This window comes from Monodelphis domestica, chromosome 1 (assembly GCF_027887165.1).
Source record: "Monodelphis domestica isolate mMonDom1 chromosome 1, mMonDom1.pri, whole genome shotgun sequence".
NCBI classification, from domain to species: Eukaryota; Metazoa; Chordata; class Mammalia; order Didelphimorphia; family Didelphidae; genus Monodelphis; species Monodelphis domestica.
This window is the reverse complement of record NC_077227.1, coordinates 625,760,255-625,779,060: the sequence shown is the minus strand read 5'-3', so window position 1 is coordinate 625,779,060 and position 18,806 is coordinate 625,760,255. Positions and strand designations below refer to the sequence as shown.

At 35.5% G+C, this 18,806-nt stretch overlaps 1 protein-coding gene across 20 annotated transcripts in view; it reads left to right on the top strand.

Moving 5' to 3' along the window:
• The window catches only part of PLCB4 (phospholipase C beta 4), a 470,050-nt gene that overhangs the window by 410,135 nt on the left and 41,109 nt on the right, over positions 1 to 18,806 (top strand). For all 20 annotated transcript variants that reach the window (XM_056813908.1, XM_056813900.1, XM_016427842.2 and 17 more), the window contains 3 exons: positions 746 to 950; positions 16,845 to 16,933; positions 17,917 to 18,067. In XM_056813908.1, the coding sequence (XP_056669886.1) occupies positions 746 to 950; positions 16,845 to 16,933; positions 17,917 to 18,067 (445 nt within the window). The remainder of the gene's footprint in view (positions 1 to 745; positions 951 to 16,844; positions 16,934 to 17,916; positions 18,068 to 18,806) is intronic.

Genomic DNA, 18,806 nt, shown 5'->3' with positions numbered 1-18,806 from the left:
GCCAGAATGTTCAACTTGACCCAGATGAGCTGACTCCTCCCATGCCAGTGAGAAGGTCCTCACTGACTCCAGAAGGTACAAAATATGTGGAGTTTTGTTTTATTGTCTTAGTATTTTGTATTAGAATAAAGCCTTTGCCATTTACACTTAGATTTTTGTGTCCAGTCATTTTGTTTGGAGTGAAAGGAAATGTCTTGGGGATGTCATAGTATGTTATTATTTATGACTGGCATTTTTTCAATTTAATAGCCCAAAATCTACCGTAAGAGCTCTAAATCTCAAGCAACCTACATTTATAAATTTTTTAAAGATTTAGATAATTGCTTCAAGGGTACTTTCCATACGCTTAAAAATAACTAAAGATAAAGAATAGGAGGCAGGCATTGGGGTAGTAGAAACAATATTAGACTAGGAATTGGGGGACCTGGGAGCTAGTCCTGGTTCTGGAACTAACTTGCCAGATAACCTTAAATTAATTCACTCTCTATCTTACATTTTCTTCATCTGTAAAATTAGCAGATGGGACTAAATTCTCTAAAAGTTCTTTTCTAGCTCTAAAATTCTGCAACTATTTGACCAATGACTTCCCAATCAAATGGAAAATCAGTCAGTAAATATATATTATGTCCATTGATAGAGTAGCCAAAGCTATACATCTTTGGGACTCTGAGTAATTAGAACATTGACATTTGGGAACTGGCCGTATTATATAGGTCTGTGAAAACTCCTTTTCTTTGATTGGCAGGTTATCCTCCCTGATCTGGCTGTCTTGAGAATAGCTGTGTATGATGACAACAACAAGCTGATTGGTCAAAGAATCCTCCCACTTGATGGCCTCCAGGCAGGCTACAGACACATTTCTCTTCGAAATGAAGGGAATAAACCATTATCACTGCCAACTGTTTTCTGCAACATTGTGCTTAAAACATATGTGCCCGATGGTTTTGGAGGTAAGGTAAATATTTGCAAATGAATTAAGTTGTAGATTTTCCAAAATCTAAGAATTTGAAAAGACCCCAAAACAACAGGTTCATATATTTAAGGTTATCTAGTGTGGCACCCTTATTACACTATTGTGGAATAGATCAATTGACTTACCTGAGGTTACATTGGTAGTTATTGGCAATGTCATTTAAACTTGGGTCCTCTGAATTTAATATAACACTTTCCCCACTGTACCACAATGAAAAGTTCTCCTAACAAATAAAGTGACTTTATTTTATTTTATTTTATGTTTTAAACCTTTACCTTCCATCTTGGAATTCAATACTGTCCATTGGTTCTAAGGCAGAAGAGTGGTAAGGGCTAGGCAATGGAGGTTAAGTGACTTGCCCAGGGTCTCACAGCTAGGAAGTGTCTGAGGCCAGATTTGAACCTAGGATATCCCATCTTGGCTCTCAATCCACTGAGCTACTCAGCTGCCCCCAATAAAGTGACTTTAGATAAATTATTTAACCTTTCTCAGCTTCATTACTGTTGTTAAAAGGGAAGATTTAGACTAAATAATCTCTAAGACTCTTCTAGGACTTTTTTATTCTAAATTGCTTATCAATTCTTACAATTGAATTGAATAAAGGGTACATTTACACACTAAAAGTCAAAGCAAACTAAAGAATATGAAGTTAAAAACTTCCTAAGTGGCAGCATCTACCCATGGTCTCATCAACATACCTAGATTGAATTCATCCATCTCTGTCCCTGAGTTTTCCTTCACATCCACAAGGGAGCACTGCTTTAACAGAGTTCTGTAATTGAACCAGGAGCTGATTATGGTTTGCAGCAAAACTTGAAAGAAGCTGTGATCCAGAAACCACACTTAACCAAACATTTCTTCTAAACCCCAAACTGAGTCACTTTTTAAAATAAACTACTTAAACTTACTAAAAATTAAAAAAAAAACAAATAAGCAAGTATTCAGCCAATCTGAACCCAAACCAAGCTTAGATATTTTAAAAGTCTGTCACCTAAAAATTAAAATAATCTCAGCAGAACTATGGATTATAGTTGTATAACAATAATGTAGCCTAATTCCCTTATTTTACAAATGGAGAAATTGATGCCCAACAAGATCATGACTTGACCTGGGTCATATATGCCAATATTTGGTGTGTGCATTAATGCTCCATCTACCCAGTGAAATGTGAATTCCTTGTGGATAACAACCATATTTTGTATCCTAAGCACATTACAAAAATCTTGAATAGGGTGGGCATTTAATTTATGTTCAATTTATTTTGAATTTATCCTCCCAGCAACTGCAGCTTTACCAATTTCAACACTACTCCAAAGTAGTAGGAAGCAAAAGAGACCTTTGAGTGGCAAAATCTGTCCACTGGATAAGCAAATCCAATTTCTAAGTCTTACTCAGATAGTGCTATATAAAAGAAAACAGCAGCTCAGGAGCAGGGGAAATGAGGGCAAATAGGAGAGGGATGGTAAAGAAAAAAAGAGTAAACAACCTGAAGAACTCTTAGGAGCAGTACTGTGTTTGACAAGGCACCAAAAAGTCCTACACACCTCAGCCACCCAAGAGGGTGTCACTGGATTAGAGCACAATATACTAATTATGTACTATTCATAGTGATTACTGAGTCAGCAAGAGCAGGTTAAATTAGGTTCTCTGTTCTCTGTTTAAGAAAGCAGGAATATGTAATACATTTTAGAAACGTTTTCATAAAATTGGTTACATTTTGAAGCTTTGACACTTATTGGACTAATCTTATCTATAAAATTTAAATATATATAAAATATATACATATAAAATCTATTTAAAAAGCAGAATATTATATACTCCTATAATACCATTAAATGAGAACTGCATGTGATTATCTAATGATTTAGAACTTTCTAGACTTGGTCCAAAATTAAATTTAGAAGTTCTGTTGCTATAATGGCCTTTCCTCATTTAACTAAAGATTTGAATTATTTTCCATAATCCCAAGACTTTTTTTTCAAATTTGCCACATTTAATATAGTAGATATCATAATTAGAACCTTTGCCTATCCATACTAGAGATGGGCCTTCAGTTAATTATTTAGTCTTCAGTTTAATATTCACCAAGTACTTAATCTGGAATTCATGGTTATTTGTTTATCTATGAGGCTAAAGCGGGAAAAAAATCATGATAAGTTAAAATGGACTTTTTTGTACTTTAGAGAAGTTTAATTACAAAAGTAAGATACAGGCTTCCATTTCTTTAAGTCCCTTAAAATATCCAAGAAAAAGTCATTGTTCTTGGCACTAGGAATTTATTACAAGTCTTTCATCTATTAAAGCTAAAAACTATAGAAAACTGTAGCTTTGGAAATCAAAATATCAAATAAAATTTTTATCATCTAATAAATCATATAAAATCACAGGTTAAATTTTCATTTAGCTTTTTTAAAAAAAAATCCTTCCTTTCCATAAACTACTAAGAATACTGAGCATCTATTTTCAGACAGAAGAATGGTGAGGGTTTAGCAATTGGGGGTTTAATGACTTGCTCAGGGTCAGATACATAACTCAGAAGTGCCTGATGCCAGATTTGAAACCAGGTCCTCCCAACTCCAGGCCTGAGGCTCTGTCTCCTGTGCTATCCAGCTGCCCCTTGCTTATTTGTAGGATTCATAGTCACCACTGTGGAAGAATACTTTAGAGAGGTGGTATCAAACTTAAATAGAAACAGATCCCTGCAGGCAGCATATTGACTTAGAAAACACAAAGTACTATTATCTATTATATTTTATGAAGTTCCCAAATTTGACAGTTTAGTTTTTATATCCCAAACATTCTGTCATACTCTAGTTAATTCCAACAAAAAATTCAAAGTGAATCTCCCAACTCTTGACATATCAATAATTTCTGTAGAAAGGTCATGGAGAGAAATATTTGTTTCCCTGGGCCAGTGGGAATTTATATTCTTTCCTGCTAAGAATATAGGAGATTCTAGTATGACATCTATAGTATGTACAAGAGAAGTTAGGAGTATGCATCTGGAGATTTTATCTGAAAAAATAAGGTTCAGTACCAAGGGGCAATTATCTTTTTTCATGGGACACAGGAAATAATGTCTTTTTAAAGAAATGAACATAGGAAATATATTTTTATTTGACAAGATGCTGTCAATAAGTTATTTGAACAATTTGTTTCATGTGGGAAATCTAGTTTGTAAAGGTCTCTAAAATGATCCATTCTCAATTTTCCATAAAGCATATTGGCTCTGATGACTTTTGAGGGTCGATCAGCAAGGTCAGTTTTAGTTCTTGTTTTAACCTTTGAGTTCCAAGGAAATGCCACAGGCTGTAAGTTTCTGTATTTTATAAAATATTTCGTGAAAAACTTTCCTTGGTGTTATTTTACCTCATTACAAATTCAGTAAATCATTACAAGTGGGATTTATTTAGTTTCCAAAAACAGCCTTACCATTTTCTAGTAAAATTATTCTTTCTATGAAATCTGAATGTTAGGAATAGATCCACACTACATGGATTTACTTTAAAAACAAAATACAATAAATCACCTTCAGGTCCTATACAAACAAGTCCATAAATACATTTTGGTAAAGCAAATCAAATTCATGAGAAATTGGTGGAGTTCACATTTATACTGCTTATAGGAACTTCTCAACTTGTTTTTATGGGACATTTTGTGTTGCTATTCAATTTGATTCAATATAATAATTATTCATTAATATCTACTCTGTATAAGGCAATATTTTGGGCACTGAGGCTACAAAGGGGAAAAAAAGCAAAAAATGATCCTTATTTTAAAAAAAAGCTATTATTGCTAATCCAAAAAGCTATATATTACAAAAAAAATTTTTTTAAGTATATTGTTTCCTTGTTAGAGAATGTTCAGTTGAGAAAATGTTATCATTTCATAAAATCAGTTAAGATTTTAAATGTTAATATCTGTCACTAAGTTCTGGGAACCTCATGTACTATGTAAGTTTTAACGATTTCTTGTAAAGCTTCAGTAAGTCTATAGCTGTGATTTCATCAATTTAAGTGCTCCCTCCAATGATATACCCTGTTCAATTCTTATTGTGCATGTTCCTCTTTAAATTTGCCATAGGAAATCACCTCATCATGTCCAGGTGCCAGTTCAGCACTCCCCAAGTTGCTCCTCTGTGATATGATTAGCTGGTCTCTTTTTTTGCTCCAGTATTGTCCGATGATGTCCCTAGTGCCTTTTCCTGTGTGCAAGTGTATAAGCCATCATTGTTGATATGTTAAATCCCACTTTGTACTGCGCCCATCATGAGTCTCTTCATTGCCTTTTAAGTCACTGCATCTAGTGTTTCATTGGTTGTCATGTTCCGCGATTCCCATTCATACAGCATCACTAGGAGGACTCCGGGGTTAAAAAAGATGAGTTTGCTGTCAGAGAATAGCTTGAGACCATTGAAATTGCTGCACAGTTTCCCAAATCCACTACTGTGCATTGAAGGGCCTATGCAAGGTCTGATGGACTAACTCAATGTTAGCTCTTGGTAGGCCATCCATTTACCTGCATATCATAATCTAGGCAGCAGGCACTTTTGGACAACTTGAGTTTTCCTATGTAAGCTATTAAACTGGTGGGAAAGCATAATTATTCATTAATGAGGAAAAATTCTGATTCATATTCTACAAGATAACACCAGACATTGATAATTCTGCGAGAACTGGATAGTTGGTGTTACATGCTTTGCTGCCATTTTAAGTCAACAACCAAGCAATTAATAGCATTTATTAAATGCTTACTATATGCCAAGCACTGTGCTATTGCATGAGATGCATGGGGGGGGGGGGGGGAGGGGGAAAGCTTTCTGTTAAGAAGCTCACATTCTAATGGAAAAGACCAAATTAGTATATTCAGAGTAGAGAGAAGGTAGCCTTAGAAGCATTTCCTGCTGGAAAAACTACAAAAAGTCTCCTTCAGGAGCCTAAATTGAGTGGAGGTTAGTAAGAGAAGCATTCCTTTAATGAGGGATGATAAAGGCAAAGGCACAGAGACGGAAAATGGAGCGTCTGCTGTGAGGATTAGTAAGTGAATTAAAATGGCTGGTTTATTGAGTACAGTAAAAGCCTGGAAGGTAGAAAGGACCAGGTCACAAAGAGCTTGAAGTGGCAGAGGACTGTATATTCGATCCTACATGTAGTAGGGAGCCATTGGAGATTATAGGGAGAAGAAGTGAAATGGTCAGATCTATACTTTGCCAAAGTCACTTTGGTAGATTAGTGGAAGATGGATTGAAAGAGGAGCAATCTTGGGGCAAGAAGACTTAACGGGAAGTCTATTTCAATAGTCCATGAGAGAGGGACCAAACTAGAATGATGGCTATGAGTGGAGAGAAGAGAACTTTTATGGGGGATGTTGTAGAGAAAGCAATTACACGAGTCGGCAATTGATTAGATACATGGGATAAGTGAATGTGAACAGTTGAAGATGTCACTGAGATGTCACTAACTGACTAAAGGGGTACTGGCGATTTTGACAGCAATAGGGAAGTTTAGGAGATCTCAGTTTGGAAATAAAGATAATGAATTATTTTTTGAACATGTGGAGATGTCTGCAGGATATCTAACTTGAAATCCTAGCAGATATTTGGTGATTAGGATTATAGCTCAGGAGAGAGATTGATATATAGATCTTGAAGTCATCTGCATAGTGACCATAATTGAATCCTTGGGAATTGATGGGTTAACCAATGGGACACAGTATAAAGCAAAAGAGAAGAGGTCCCAGGGAAGAGCCCAGGAAATACTCACATTTACAGGAAATGGCATTGATGAAGGACTAGTAAAGGAGCCTGAGAAGTTGTCTGATATTGAATTGTTCCCTGTAAAAATTAGTCTTGTACCCATTTAATTACAAATTAATTTTTGGCCTATATTCTTTTAATCCATTGCCCTCACCCCAAAGAAGCCAGATTCTCCTACTTTTAGCATCTTCTCACCTTCCTCAAATAAAATATTTATGAAAAATTTCAAAGAACATAGATACAACTACGAACAAATATACATATTACATCCTTCATGAGATCAAGGAACATGAGGGAATGCCTTTCTACAGCCCTTATCTCCACAGTAATTGTAGCTTTCTATGTAAATGTCACTTGGGTCCATCTCTCAGACTGCCAAGGGACCTTTAAATGATGCATCTGCTTCAATAGCCTTTGTCAAAATTCCATCTTTTGAAAAACGAAATGTTTGATGAGGAAGTATCAGACATACTTGAGGGAAAAGGTAACTCAAATTTCTGTGAGCAAATTGAGAAATCTTTTTCCTTTCCTTAATAAAATTATATTGCCTATTAAGAAAAATATAAACCCTTAAATACAAGCATTGACAAGTTGACTGCCAATTGGCCTGTTGGATCATCAGTGCTATTTTAGTTGCTTTATCTGGGAGGAATAAAAGGCAATGAAGATATTATTTACCCGTTGCTGCTTTGAATTATAGTGAAATATTGCCAGCCTAGAGAAGAGATGCACTTACCCTGCTTCCAAAGCCTGGAAACAGTTCTGGTACTAATGAGTATTAAATAAATCATCAGTGTTTCTTCTCTTCCTGATTGTTATAGTTACTTTTTTTTACTTTTTTCTGGATGCCAATTTTTGGGGTCTTAAAAATAGTCAGAGCTAAAATGATGCTTTCAGTAACACCAAGAACTTTATCATTACATTTAATGTTATTTTCAAGTCTTTGTCCTTGTGGGATTTTAGTTGTGATTTAAGGAAGCCAAGAAAGTCAGTAGGAAGAGTAGAAGAAGATGCCCAGAGCTGAGAGATGTAGTGTCTTAATCATGGTCCCTAGATTAAAGCTATCCTGTGATATGAGTTCCAGCCTCCCTTCAGGGAAAAGCAGAGGTCAGAATATGATTGCATAAAAGGCCATCCTCACTTTAATGAACATTTATATGGACTTGACAAGAAAAGAATAAATGTAGATGTTGTATTTGGATGAACACAACATCAATGCTTCTACTGCCTGTGGTCTCAAGACTCCTAGAGAAGCTATTTAAATTACTTATAGAATCTACGTATTCTCACATTGTACAATATCATATGCTGCACCTGTCTAAAGACCAATTTCCATGTAATTAGTTCATACATGAGTTGCTCCCTGAAAAGGCAAACTATAATACTATTGACTAAAGCTGTGAAGATGTACTTTTATAAAAAGAGTTGTTATAACTATTGTTAAATCACAATACAGGAGAAGGATGCTATGACACTTTTCAGAAAATTCTTTTCTCTCTTTAGTTTATTCTTATTCCCTGAACAGTTTTTTAGTAATAATGAAACTTGTCTACTATAGCAAATGCTTCCCAAAAATCTCTCCAATAAATCAAGAGCCTCTGGGTTTAAACAGAATAAGGAAAGCTTGATTGTTCTTACAACTCATGCTGCAGGTCTCTTAAAATATCACCTTGGGTGACTGTAAAATATCACTCATAGAGCTTTCAAGAGTACTGCACTTATTATTTACTGTCTTCCTATTCCTCAGTACTACCTTACAGAATCAATTTATGACCCACAGTTTTATCTATTAATCATAGGATCAGATATTTCAAGCTGGGAGGAACTCAGAGGCTCATCTAATACAGCCCCCTCTTGTTACAGATGGAGAAACTGAGACCAAATGAAGTTAAATTACTAACTAGACCAAGGCTACATAGGTAGGAAATATAATTTCAATTCAGTGATTGTTAAGATCCTACAACAAACACCATACAGAATATAAAAATATTATTATAGGATAGATTTCATGAGAAAGGATATTCATTAAACAGGCACAATATAGGATCTTCAACCTTGTTACAATATTCAGCATTAGTGTCATTTGCTTAAGATCCTAATGAAAGTTCAATTTGGATGAAAAATTGAGTTCCCTTGCCATATCTACATATGTATATGCACAGATATGTATGCATATATATTTTATGATGATGATAAAAAAGGATCAGCTGAAATAAAAAGGCCTTTTTTCTTAATGAGTTATTCATAGATGTCTTGAAAATATAGCTAACTAGAACAACTTGTAACATAAAGAATTGTTGAGGGTTCACTATGTCCACATGTACATGCTTTGTAGTGATGGTTTATTGTACATCATATGTTTTTGTTTAGTCATATCCAACTCTCTGTGATCCCATTTGGGCTTTTCTTGGCAAAGATATTGGAATCGTTTGCCATTTCCTATTCCAGCTCATGTTACAGATGAGGGGAAACTGAGGCACACAGGGTTAAATGACTTGCCCAGGGTCAAAGAGCTAGTAAGTGACTGAGGCTGTATTTAAACTCAGGAACTCTCATCTTCCCGAAATCAGGACTGATACTCGATGTGTTTTGCCACCCAGCTGTGTCCATATATCATATTCTGTTATATTAATTGAGGGAACCATCTTATCAGTTTTTAAAATTAAATTTATTTTTTCAATCAAGAAAATCCACTTTCCCTTTCTTTCATCTATCTTCTCTTTCTTTCATTTCCTCCTTCCCCTGTGAAATGATGAAAAATAACCCCCTTTAACCCACTCAAGCAAAACAGATTTCCCCCAATGGCCATGTCCAAATAAAATATCAGTCTGCATTGTGAGCCTATTGCCTCTCTGTCCAGAGCTAGGTAGCATGTTTCATCATCATTATTTTGGAATTGGAGTTAATCACTTCTGTTAACCCTTACATCTCTGCTGACTTCCAAGCTAACATCTCCAAATGGCTTTTAGGCATCTCAAAATTGATGCCATGTAGACATCTTAAACATGAGATGTCCAAAATTGAACTCCTTTACTCCCAGTCTTCTCTTCCAAAAGTCCTTATTGTCATCATGTGTACCACCATCTTTCTAGTTTCCAGGCTCTCAACCTTGGTGTCCTCTTGTAGGTCCCTCTCTTCCAGTAGTCAATCACTTGCCAAGGCCTATCAAATTAAGCTTTGTAACATCTCCTTAGACGCCTTCTCTCTCCTCTAATACTGTAACCACAGTAATTCAGGCTATCATCTCTTGCCTTGATGATTACAATCAACTGATGGTTGGCTTACATGTCACGAGTCTCCCCACTCTAACCCATCTCCCACTCAGCCATTAAAGTGATTTTCCTGAAGCCCAGGTTCAACCCTGTCATCCTCCTACTCAGCAAACTCCAGTGGCTCCTCCAGCATCAACTATAATCTTCTCTTTTTTATTCAGAGCCATTCATAATCTAGTCCCACCCCATGCTCATACATACACTTTCAAGTCTTCTGACTCCTTCTACCCCATCACTTACTCATCAATCCAGTGATACTTTCTGTTCCTCAAGAAAGACACTCCATCTCCCAACTCCAGGCATCTTCAATGGTTGTCCCCCATGCAAGAAAGGCAATTCCACCTCATTTTTGACTCCTGACTCCCATGATTTCTTTAAACTGGCAATTAAAATTCCACCTTTTATGGGAAGTCTTCCTCAGTCCCTCTTAATCCTCATGCTTTCCTTCTGTTGATTATTTCATCTTGTATAGCTCTTATTTGCATATAGTTGTTTGTATATTGCCTTCCCCCTTAAATTGTGAGCTTCTTGAAGGCAGTCTATTTTGCCTTTCTTTACATTTCCACCATTTAGCACAATACCTGGCACATAGTAGGCACTTAATCAATATTTATTGATCAAATTATTATGCCAGTATTAAATTGAGGAAACTATCACAAATGAAGAAGTGACTTGTCCAGAGTCACACAGCTTGTAAATATCAGAGAATAAATTTGAATTCAGGTCTTCCCAGGCCCAGAGCACTATCTGTTGTGTCATCTAGCTACCTCAGGATATAAGACTAGATAGCCAAGAGGAAGCCCCAGTGGGAAAAGTACTGTGCTTGGACTCAACGAAGATCTTCTGAAATCCTAGACTGCCAATGTGGCCTAGAACAAGTCATTTAATCTAAGACTCAGTTTCCTCATGAATAATATGGGGAAGAGTAATATCATAGAACCATGTATGTCTAGTCATAGAATCAGGAAAATTTGGGTCCAGGCCATATCTCTGTACTGAAATAATTTAACCACTCTGGATAGATATTGGGGAAACTGGGGTTTGCCTACTGATCCCTACTGATGGCTGATTGATCAATCTATTTCCTAACCTCCTTCCTCCCTCACTCCCTCCCTTAACCAACCCTCTCTACCCTGTTCTTCTTGAAGCCTTTGACTCCTTCCCTCCCCACTTGAGTAATCTATGAAGATATTCTTTTCCTTTCCTTTTTCAAGTCAAGGGGTTTATTGGGATAACAGGATAGGAAACTGAGGTAAGAGGGATGTGGATTTCCCTAATCTAAATGAGATAAAATTGAGGGTTTGGGGAGTCACAAGTATGACTCTTAGACAGTTGGGAAGATGGAGGACAGCAGCCCTTTCAAAATCTTCTTTCTTCTTCACAAGTTCAGCCTGGCTGGTCTCTTTTCTCAGCTTCAACCCCAGAAAGAAACAAAGTTCAAAGTCTTTAAGTTTTCTCCTGGCCAGCTCAACTCTCTTATAGACCACCAACTCAAAAGCTTCTCCTCTGATCAGCTTCCACTGCTCAGAGCCAGAGTGACAGAGACCAAGTCCCAAAAGCCAAGTTTCTCTTCTCAGTGTCAACTTCAACTGCTCAGAGCCAGAGAAACCCCAAAAAATCAAGTCAGCCTTACAAAGGTCTTTCAGCCAGCTTCAAACCTCCAGGGAGAGAGGGTGACTTCCAGTCAGAGACCAAATCCCCTCCCCCCTGTCAGCTCAACTGCCAACAACCAGGAACATTCCGTTGGAACCCTGGTTCTTGCATCTTGGTCCACAAGTCCTACAAAACCTCTCTCTCTCTTCATGTCTCTATCACAGTACTATGTTAGCAACTGGACCATAGATGAGTAACTCAGTACTCCATGCAGCTCTAACATTATAGGAGACGACTCAGAATCAGAATCATTGAAGAGACTCTCCATACTGGGAGCCTTTTGTATTGATAATATTACAGGTCCAATTTGAAAGGCTTGTAAGAGAGGGGACATAATAATATTTTCAAAGCTGGCATCCAGCAATTCCTTGACATTGAGCAAGTCAGTTAACCCAATTGCCCAACCCTTGCAAAAGCTAGGAGTTTAAAAAAAATAAGAACAAAAAATAAAAAAATAACAGTAATATTTTCACTACTTCCTAGGAAATTTTGAAGAAAGTGCTTTGGAACTTTAAGGTATTCTATAAATATATATTACAATTTAAAAAAAAGGAAATGAATTTAAATGAGCATAGTTTCTTCTTGGTGAACCCATGCTTGTTCCTACTGATCACCACTTACAGTCTTTTTATACCTCATTCCTCCTAGATACTCTATGATCCAGTGACACTGGCCTCTTTGCTGTGAAGTGTGTGACATCTCCCAAATTATGCACTTTCACTAGCCAATCCCCATGTGTTGAATACGCTTCCTCCTCTGCTCTGCCATTCTGCTTCCCTGGCTTTCTTTAAGTCTCAATTAAAATCACCCTTCTACAAAAAGCCTCTCCAAATTCTTTAATGCCAGTGTCTTCACTCAATTGATTATCTCCAATTTATTCCTCATATATGTTCTCTGAACATAGTTGTTTGCTGGATGTCTCCCATATATTAGGCTGTGAATTTCTTGAAAATAAGGAATTTCTTTTGCCTTTCTTTGTATCCACACATTCAGTATAGCATCTGGCTTATAATAGGCACTTAGGAAATGCTTCTTGACTTGATTTTTCCTTCTAAGTTCTCATGAAACATATGTTCTAGATTTTTGTCTGAGATGACTATCTGCTTTTCCAGTTTCTAAAACCTACTTCTTCCTCCTTTTTGAATGTAACTGATCTTTTGTGTCATGTTCTTTTAAATTCTGAACTCATCAAAGAATTCTACATCGTTCTCTTTACACCTAATCCATTTTCTTCTAAATCAGGATTTTTTGGGGTAGATTATACTATTTTCAAAGTCTAGGGTACATTCCTAATTATGGTCTAGCTTTCATTTCTCTGGCTATTTTGAACTCTTAAGAAAAGAGCCATAATCAACTGCTAAAATAATATGTTGCAAATGAACAATATTTGTCTCTGCTAAGAAAATATTTATGTTAGTCTTATTTATACATAACAATTATCACACAATTTCAGACTCTTCTAGTGTAATTCCCCAGTTAGTTCAGAGAAATAATAATATTGATAATTGGGTGTAAATTCGAATAATATTGATCCAGCTAATAGATATATCTGCAGTATTTTTTTGAATTCCATCATTTTTGTTGTGTCTAGATGATACTGAAGCAGATGGTAGAAAATTGAAAAAATTTTAACATTCTATTTAATGATATCAAACAATCCATGGAGGTATCCAGGCATTTTATAGACCATTTAAAATGGATATAGTACGAATAAATGGGTAGAGCACAAAGCTGCACAGTATAATGGATTTTGATTCATAGGACCTGGGTTCAAATTCTGACTATTATGTTGTGACCTTGAAGAAGTCCTTTGATTTATCTGAACCTCAGTTTCCTCCTCTCTAACATATTGATTGGATGATCTTTGCAGCCCTTTCTGGTTCTTAATCTGTGATGCCACAATGAAGCCAGTAATTCAATTCAAAATTGATTTACTATATGACCTTAGGAATGATATTAAGTAGCTATTATACTGTCTTCAAAATAAAACCATTGTTATGATAGGATAATAATTTGTATTTAGAGGCAGGTAGGTAGTATGATAGATAGAGTTGGGAAGATCTGAGTTCAAATCCTGCCTCAGATACTAATTTCTCAAAATCATTTTTATCATCTGTAAAATGAAAGTAATTATACGAAAGTTCTTTTGAGGCTCAAATGAGATAATATAAGTTAATCACTTTATAAGCTTTTACAACTATATTAGTCGTGATTATTATTTAGGGCTTCATGCCTTACAACTTAACTAGCACAAAATGACATCTGTCCTTAATTATATTGTATCAAAATATCAAAGTAGACTATGTTGTTAATATAGTCAATATTTTCTGAAGCATTATCAATATCAATTCATCAATCAATAAACATTTACTAAATGCCTACTCTGTGCCAGCTAGGTAGCACATGGGACAGTGCTGGACCTGGAATCAGGAAGCTTCATCCCCCAAGTTCAGATGTAGCCCCAGACATTTACTAACTGTGTGACCCTAGGCAAGTCACTTAACCCTGTTGGCCTCATTTTTCTCATCTTTAAAAAGAACTAGAGAAGGAAATGGCAAACTACTTAAGTATCTTTTCCAAGAAAATCCCAAATGGAGTCATGAAGAGTCAGATAGGATTGAAACAAATGAACAACTATGTGCCAGGAAATGTGCTATGTGTAGTTGAAGCAAAAGACAGCCCATGCCCTCGAACAGTTTACAATCTAAAGGAAATAATCCAGACTAACAAACAGGATCAACAAAATTACATTTTAATAAGAATATTTTAAAGTTATTTTGATTCTATTTAATGTCTTAGGAAATCTGTCCTGCATCTTAGAAAATTTTCTCTCTTTAAAGTGAATTTTTTCTTCCCATTAAATAATTTCTTAATAAATCCTTTTTTGATTATTTGGTTGATAAAAGGCAGCATAATAAAGCAAGAGAACTAAGTCACAAAAAATAGTGTAAATGGACACATCTAGTATTTACCAGTTGTGTGACCATGGAAAGATCTCTCAGTCTCAGAGCCTCAGAAGCTTGTAAGACTTTTTTTACTAAGATGGGTAATGATCTGCTTTGGTGGAAGAAGTTCCCACAGCAAAGAAATCCTAAATCCTTCACATATTGGCACAGTTCCTTTGTAGTCTGACCTTTTTTTGTGTTCATTTGGCTCATGTTTCTTGGACTCCTACTCTGTGCAAGACACTGCTCTAAATCTGTAGGAGTTACTGAAGGCAGTGAGATATTAGCCATGCATTCAGAGAGCCTACCAACATAGGGAGTAGAGATACCTAAACACATAAGTACAACACCTCAGAGCAACGTCCAGAATACTCAGGGATTAATAGCTATTAAGCAAATGACTTGCACTATTTAACAACTTATTTTTTCCCAAAATGAGAGGAAGTAAAATAAAAGGAAAATTTTATGTTACTAAAAATGTATAATTTCCCAGTAGGAATGACTTGACATTGCAAAAGCATCTTCTTTTGAAAAACTATTGGGCATTCTCCCTTTTTGATAATTAAATCAACTCAGTCATTTTCTTGGAAAGGGTCTATCAATCTTTTACTCCTCTAAGGCTCCATTCACTATCTCTGTAACTTGGCAAATCAAAATATCCATTCTTGGCTTCTACTTCCTTAATATGATATCTCCTTCATTAGAATATAGACTCCAAAAGACTGGAAACTGTCGTCCACATTTGTATTTGTATTTAGTACAGGACTTGGCACATAATAAGCCCTTACTGAATGTTTGTGTATCCATCCACTACTCAATAAATGTCTGCCCTGGAACTAAGATATAAATTATTAAAGAAACGATATTTATAAATTTATTTTTAAAATTGTCACAGATTAATTCAAAATTAGGGATGTCATATGTTGCTTTTTGTTAACTTTGGAGAATTGCATATTTAAAAGTGTATTTAAAAGTATAAAAATCATGATATTAACATGAGTGATTTTCTTTCAGATAATTCTTCAGATATGCTATGTGAAATATAGACTATTAATATTCTCTTTAAACACAGATTATAAGAAAGAAAACAATGGAAGAAATGTTCTTTGTTACTATTTCCAAGTCTGAATCATATAGGATTACCAAAAGCTTGGCCCCTAATGGCAAATTTTTAGTCTTGGGCACAAATACATATTGGAGATCGCTGAAAGAGTATATGGGGTACCATGTAAAAGGTCTTTCCCAGAAGCATTTGAGCTCAACTCCTTGTTACTTTGGAAAACCTAAAGCAGCATTTTAACCCCCACAGCATAATCCTCTATGCCTCAGATTTCCCAACTGTAAAATGGAAGTAGGACCTACAACCAAGAACATTAGATGGGATTGATTGAACTGTTCTATTTGGGTCTCACAAGTAGAACCAGAATCCCAGGGTACAGTGATAGGCAGATTCAGGGTGAATTTAAGGAAAAACTTTCTGATAATTACATTTTTCTTAAATGGAACAGACTGACTCTGGACAGTATGGGCTTCTCTTCAGTTGAGATATACTAGCAAAGATTGGACAGCCACTTGTTTAGATATGTTGTATATCAAAGCTGAACTACATGGCCTTTAAGATTTTGTATGACTCTTTATCAGGGGGATATCAGGAACTCATCAACTCATTTAAAATCCTGTGGATTTTCCTTAGCATATTTTAGTACCATTTTGGTTATATTTGGTTCCTGTTATTGGTTAGTGTTTCCTCTTGAAATGAAAATAACAGAAAAACCTATGTATAGAGGTTAAATCTTAAGGGGCTGGGTGGGAAAAGTCACAAATTCCAAAGAATAATTTAAAATTGGAGAATTCATATGCTGCTTTTTTGTTATTGATGGAGAATTATGTATGTGTGTTAATTCTTCAGAGATGCTATGTGAAATATGGTTCATTAGTAGTCTCTTTAAATGCAGATTATCTGAAGGAAAACGATGGAAGAAATGCCAATTGTTGCTATATCATGAAACCATACTTCAAAATTCAATTAAATGTTTGAGGAAAAAATACTGAAAAAAAGGTTTAGAGAATCATTAGGGAGCAGTTTCCTTCCCCTTTTTTGATGTCTTGGGGCATATTTTAAGTTCTTAAAGCCTTGATAAGTCTTCTAAGACAAACAATCACATTAAACAAACAGAGTCTTTCTTCAAGGTAAATGACATGATTATAAAAAAAATCATGAAATTAACATGAGTTATTTTCTTCAGATATTGTGGATGCTTTGTCAGACCCAAAGAAATTTCTTTCTGTAATGGAAAAGAGAGCAGATCAGATGAGAGCCATGGGTATTGAAACTGTAAGTATTCATTTATTAACACAACAGAATTTAGAGAATACTGTGGTAAAACAGGAGTAAAAACATATCAGGTTCAGTTCACATGCCGGACCTGAACCCTCATGATGATTTCTATATTTGGGTTTAAGTCCAGGACTTCTGACGGTATATCAACCATTTTAGAAAAAGAAATATGTTTTGTTGTTGTTGTTTTTTATATGAATTAACACACAATTAAATATTGAGCACTCATGTTTTCCTGCAAAAAAAAAAAATTCAACTCATTTAACAAACATGTGTCTTTTTTCAAGGCACCATACTACACGATTAGGATATGAAAAAGTCTTGAACCTCAAAGAATTTACGTTCTTATGAAAGTTAGAATGGGGAAAATGTTAGCCTTTATTAAAAGAAATTTGGCAAACTTGAAAAGTTGGTAACAACTCACATCTTGTTTCATTTATTATCAAGATCCATGCCATTAGAAATGAAATTATGTTTGCTGCCTATATTGGCAGGTTCTAATATAGATAATTGTCCATCTTTTTCCTTTTTTTAAAATTAAAGGGTGTTTCCTAATCTAATACTCTGGTTTGAAGTAAGAAACATCTACCATAGTTTAAGAAAATATTATAGAAGGCAATTTTCATACCTTGCACAAAATATATATGACATTCATTCTGTTGATTGACAACTAAAACTACATTTATTTTTTTTTCATCCATCTTATACCATCTTCTCTCCTTTGTAGGCACACATATTTCTTTCAAATCAAACAGAGTAAGCCATTTTCTTCTCTCAGCAAACTGTAACTTGCTGGCAAGAGTAACTGTCCCCTTTTTAAAGGGAAAGTGGAGGTTTTGACTTTGTAATAGGCAGCCCACAGAATGATGATTTGAACATTATAGTTGTTTAATAAATGTTCAATCAAATGGAATTACATATTAATATGCTGAAGCTTAAAATGTCATTATTTGGCTCCAATATAAATGCTTTTATTTCAGAGTGACATAGCTGATGTGCCAAATGACACTTCCAAGAATGACAAGAAAGGAAAAGCCAATAATGCTAAGGCTAGTGTGACTCCTCAGAGCAGTTCTGAACTCAGACCAGCCACCACCTCCGCCTTGGGAGCAGGAATTGAAGGGAAGAAAGGTAAAGGCATGTCCTCGCTCCTTATTATTTTTGAAGGCTATTTCTGACATTGCTTCTGAAGTCTTCCAGAGAGACTTATTTTTATTTTTATATAGGATCTCATAAATACATTGATTAGGCAGAGACATTCGTTCCCATCTGGATTTGGCATTGTTCAGTCTTTTTTTAAAAAACCCTTACCTTCCATCTTAGAATCAATACTGTGTATTGGTTCCAAGGGAGAAAAGCAGCAAAATGTCTGAGGTCAGATTTGAACCCAGGATTCCCCCATTTATGAACCTGGCTTTCAGTCCACTGAGCCACCTAACTGCCTCCTGTTCAATCATTTTTGAATTGTGTCTGACACTTTTTGACCCCATTTAGGAGTTTTCTTGGCAAAGATACTGGAATGTTTTGTCATATCAAAAATGAGGTGAGGAAACTAAGGCAAATAGGATAAATGACTTGTCCAAGGTCACACATCTTGTCAGTGTCTGAGGTTGGATTTGAACTTGAGGGGGATGAGTCTTCCTGACCCCAGGAAGTCCATTCACTGTACACTGTAGCTAAATTTGGCATTACTAGTTAATTTCCTTGATTTTTGAAATAGCAGCAGTTTCTGGATCAGTATGATTATATTGACTTCATTTTTTTTACTTCATTTTTTCCATGTTAGTTATGCTCATAACCCTTCAAAATGATTCAGACTCATTTGTTCTTAAGGAGTGAGACCATTCCCCAGGGTATTTTAGTACATTTT